Raw genomic sequence first — 5,000 nt, forward strand, 5'->3', positions numbered from 1 at the left:
TATCGCTGCTGTATATTACTTTTGCAATATATATATATGTATATATATATATGAGAGAGTGGGGCTAGAATTACAGAATTACATATTTTCTATGTGGACACACACACACACACACACACACACACACAGCCACACCTATCCAGTGTTCTCAGATCAACACAATGGAGTCATTGTTTCTGGACAAACTGGTTCATCAGTAAAGAGAGTGTCTGAACACGTATGAACTGGACATAAGCTGACAGAAGTAGGAGGTGCATCAGTAGACAAACAAGACAGACAGACAGACAGACAGACAGAGACATTGTCAGTGTCCCTTGTTGGCTTTAGGAGAGAGAGATACTGTATATACAGGATCAGCAGGCTTTCATGTCCCTTTCCTCCCTCTGTTTAGCCCCAGACTGTAGTTTCTCACTTCACTGGTTTTGAACTTTGGTCTCCTTTAACGTGCTGCGTGTGTTCATTGGGTTTATAGCAGGAGGTTCTTTGAGGAGAGGAGAGAGAGGAGGGGACCACTGCCTCGAAAATGAGTCTCTCTGGGGAGAGAGAGGAGGGGACCACTGCCTCTAAAATGAGTCTCTCTGGGGAAAGAGAGGAGGGGACCACTACCTCGAAAATGAGTCTTTCTGGGGAGAGAGAGGAGGGGACCACTAACTCAAAAATGAGTCTCTCTGGGGAGAGAGAGGAGGGGACCACTGCCTCTAAAATGAGTCTCTCTGGGTAAGTTGAAGACATGGGGTAAGAGAAGAGTCTCTGGAGGGCATTTACCATGAAGATGATGATACTGATGATGATGATGATGATAGATACTTCACTCATAACCAGATTAATGTTAGACACAGGAATATAGATATACTGTAATTCAATGCAAACTGGAGCAACAGACAGTGTTACAACACTCCCTAGAAGGCATGTCCATGGAGGAGGAGAGTGAATCCTGGAGAAAGATGGCCATTAAAAACCTAAAAGCTACTGACAATACAGATATATTAATTTGGACTGGCCACACCGTCCCCACTCTCCTCCTCCCAGCGCACCCCAACCCTCCATGGTGATGGGGATCCCCTGAATGAAACAAAGACAGGTTCATTAACACTTTGTCCTTCACAATGCCACCCTCCTGTGGAACTGGCTCTAGGAGCTCAGCTCATATGGCACATTTAAAAACACAACTCCACCTTGTAATGCAGGGTCCAGCAGGAGAGACCAGCCTCACCTGTACCGAGCTGTGTGTCCATGAAGAGTGACCACTCTATGATGGAGCCAATCACATTTAGAGGAAGACTTGCTCATTCTGATCAGAGGTTAGTTTGATGTTTATTCCTCATATCCTGACAACACAGGTACACACTCGTGAACATGTGATGTTCACTGTCGACTGTTAGTTAATGTGAATTCATTTTGTGTTTGGCAGGGTCCAGAAAGAGAGACCAGCCTCACCTGTACCCAGCTGTGTGTCCATGAAGAGTGACCACTCTATGGAAGAACCAATAGACTTCAGACAAGGAACCATCACTGCTAAACCAGGGTAAGTGTATCATGGGATCTGATGAACTAACTGCTAGACTACGCCACCTGTTTGTTTTATGAGGTCCTCAGAGGAAACTATAATGAACTCAGGTTCTACTATCAAGGAGGGAGCATGGGAATAAGGCACACAATGCAACAATTATTTATTGTACAGCTTATAATGACACCAATTTCAGCTCTAGGAGTTCAGCACGTATTTATCATTAAAGGCAGAATTTCAAATGTTAGACATAGGAATGTAGATATACTGTAGTTCAATGCATACTGTAGCAACAGACAGTGTTACAACACTCACTAGAAGGCGTGTCCACAGAGGAGGAGAGCAGATCCTGGAGGGAGATGGCCAAAAAAGCTTACAAGCTACTTACAATACAGACATATATACATTTGGACTGGCTACACCGTCCACCAATGTTAGTTCTGACCCAGGAACTATGTTTAGCGGTATACACTCAGAAGTTATTCTATTTGGGGAAACTGGGCCTCATTCACACTTCTCTGGATAAAGACATCTGCTTATTTCTTGTTTTTACACAGAATCCCCAGTGACCCTGTGGAGAGACCAGAGTCAGAGATTCCCAGTGGTCAGTCTGTCCAGAGTCAAAGTGAACTGGCTTCCATATTCAGGGTGAGCTAAATAGAAAAAATGACATTGAAGATGGCAAAGTCATCCCCATAGAAAAGTTATATTTTTCTTGTTTCAATTGCATGCCAAAGTCAAGTGTTTTTTGTATTTAGTCTCTCTACTGTGTGTAAAGGTTTCCCCATTATTGTCTATCTCACTCCACTTTATTTTTCTAAATGTTTCAGTTGCTTGAAGACAATGTCATCAGTCTACTGAGAAATGAGCTGAAGAGGTTCAAGAGGCTTATTTCTCAAGACTACCCAGAGTGCTTTGAGAGTCAGGGGGAGGAAGAGGAAGTGGTGGATGATGAAGAAGAAGAGAAGCAGGAGAGCAGTGCCAGAGAAGGGGCTCTGAAGATCACACTGCACGTCCTGAGGAACATGGAACAGAAGGAGCTCGCTGACACACTGGAGAAACGTAAGAGACCTCATGTGTTTTCACAGAGAAGTGGTACTAGGCCTGAAATATTATTGGAAATACAAACACCACTAACTGTAATAATGATGTATATCCCCATTTGGTCACTCTTTATATTATGTTGCCTCTATAACTTAGTGTCTCTGTAATTACTCCAGTAAAAAGATTGGTTGTTTCTGTATAATTGCATAGTAATGGGTTTGGACAGTTTCCTTTAACACAGAGGGAATAAGGACTGTTCTTTCCTACACAGGAATATATCATTCAACTACACTACATACTATGTAATTAATTACTATATAAATAATTAATAATTAACTACTATATAACAACTTGTTAATTAATACAACATGTCGTCCAGTCGGTAGAGCATGGCTTTAACAACGCTTAGGTTGTGGGTTTGCTTCCTGCTGGGACCATATATACTGAAATGTATGCACTCACTGCAATGGAAGAGGCTTTAGATAAAAGCGTCAGCTAAATGGCATATATATATCGGCAAAATATATATACATATTTACAGTTCCTGCAGGTACTGGGTCAACTTAATGTAAAGTGTGCCAGGAATATTTTGTAAATTGTTTTGTCATTCAGATGAGCTTGCTGTGGTGTGCCAACAAGAACTCAAGTCCAACTTGGAGAAGAAGTTTCAGTGTGTGTTTGAGGGAATAGCAAAGCAAGGCAACCCAATACTTCTCGATAAGGTCTACACAGAGGTCTACATCACAGAGGGTGGAAGTGGAGAGGTCAATAACGAACATGAGGTCAGACAGATTGAGACAGCATCCAGGAGACCAGCAACACAGGAGACACCAATCAAATGCAACGACATCTTCAAGCCTTTACCTGGACAAGACAAACCAATGAGAAATGTGCTGACAAAGGGAGTCGCTGGCATTGGAAAAACAGTCTCTACTCAGAAGTTCATTACGGACTGGGCTGAAGGAAAAGCCAATCAGGATGTCCAGTTCATATTTCCACTTCCTTTTCGGGAGCTGAATTTAATGAAAGAGAAGAAGTGCAGTTTGAATGAACTTCTTGGTCATTTCTTAATTGAAATAAAAGAATCAGGAATCTCCAACTTTGACAAGTATAAAGTTCTGTTCATCTTTGATGGTCTGGATGAGTGTCGACTTCCTCTAGACTTCCAGAACAACGAGACATGTTGTGATGCCACAGAGTCAACCTCAGTGGACGTGCTGCTGACAAACCTCATCAAGGGGAATCTGCTTCCCTCTGCTCTCCTCTGGATAACCTCCCGACCTGCAGCAGCCAATCAGATCCCTCCTGAGTGTGTTGACCAGGTGACAGAGGTACGAGGGTTCAACAACCCACAGAAGGAGGAGTACTTCATGAAGAGAATCAGTGATGAGAACCTGGCCAGCAGAATCAACACACACATGAAGTCATCAAGGAGCCTCCACATCATGTGCCACATACCAGTGTTCTGTTGGCTCTCAGCCACTACCCTAGAGAGACTGTTGGGTGAAGCAGAGAGAGGAGAGATGCCCAAGACCCTGACACAGATGTACACACACTTCCTGGTATTTCAGACCCAACAGAGGAATGTGAAGTACCTTGGAGACCATGACAAAGATCCACAGTGGGATAAAGAGCTAATTCTGTCACTGGGAAAACTGGCCTTCAATCAGCTGGAAAGTGGCAATCTGATCTTCTATGAGGAAGACCTGAGAGAGTGTGGCATTGATGTCACAGAAGCCACAGTGTACTCGGGTGTGTGCACTGAGATCTTCAGAGAGGAGTGTGGGCTGCACAAAGTGTTCAGCTTTGTGCATCTGAGCATCCAGGAGTTTCTAGCTGCTTTATATATGTTCCTCACATTCAACATCAGCAATGAGAATCCACTGGTCAAACAGAAATCATCATCCAGGAAGCTATGGTCATTACTCAGACGCAAACCAAAGATTCACGCACCACTGATCAACCCCATCATCAACCTACACAAGAGTGCAGTGGACAAGGCCTTACAGAGTAAGAATGGTCACCTGGACCTCTTCCTGCGCTTCCTCCTGGGCCTCTCACTGGAGTCCAATCAGAATCTCCTACGAGGCCTTCTGACACAGACAGGAAGCAGCTCACAGACCAATGTGGAAACAGTCAAGTATATCAAGGAGAAGATCAGGGAGAATCCCTCTCCAGAGAGGTGCATCAATCTGTTCCACTGTCTGAATGAGCTGAATGACCATTCTCTAGTGGAGGAGATCCAAAGCTCCCTGAGCTCAGGACGTCTCTCCGAAGCCCAACTCTCACCTGCACAGTGGTCAGCTCTGGTCTTTGTGTTGCTGACTTCAGAAGAGGAGCTGGATGTGTTTGACTTGAAGAAGTACTCCAGATCAGAAGAGGGTCTTCTGAAGCTGCTGCCAGTGGTCACAGCCTCTAAGACGGCACTGTAAGTAGATGGACAAAACAC

General features: G+C 44.1%; 1 protein-coding gene across 11 annotated transcripts in view; it reads left to right on the forward strand.

Annotated features, from left to right (window-relative positions):
- Positions 1 to 5,000, forward strand: part of LOC310823882 (uncharacterized protein) — a 170,232-nt gene that overhangs the window by 521 nt on the left and 164,711 nt on the right. For 10 of the 11 annotated variants that reach the window (XM_083696779.1, XM_083696783.1, XM_083696788.1 and 7 more), the window contains exons 3-8: positions 473 to 717; positions 1,188 to 1,301; positions 1,412 to 1,525; positions 2,065 to 2,155; positions 2,338 to 2,569; positions 3,164 to 4,979. In XM_083696779.1, the coding sequence (XP_083552905.1) occupies positions 524 to 717; positions 1,188 to 1,301; positions 1,412 to 1,525; positions 2,065 to 2,155; positions 2,338 to 2,569; positions 3,164 to 4,979 (2,561 nt within the window). In that variant the 5' untranslated portion in view covers positions 473 to 523. Of the gene's footprint in view, positions 1 to 472; positions 736 to 1,187; positions 1,302 to 1,411; positions 1,526 to 2,064; positions 2,156 to 2,337; positions 2,570 to 3,163; positions 4,980 to 5,000 lie in introns of all 11 variants that reach the window. The other variant, XM_083696786.1, reaches the window with a different exon arrangement.

Source organism: Argentina silus (assembly GCF_951799395.1).
Source record: "Argentina silus genome assembly, chromosome: Y".
In the NCBI taxonomy this organism is placed as follows: domain Eukaryota; kingdom Metazoa; phylum Chordata; class Actinopteri; order Argentiniformes; family Argentinidae; genus Argentina; species Argentina silus.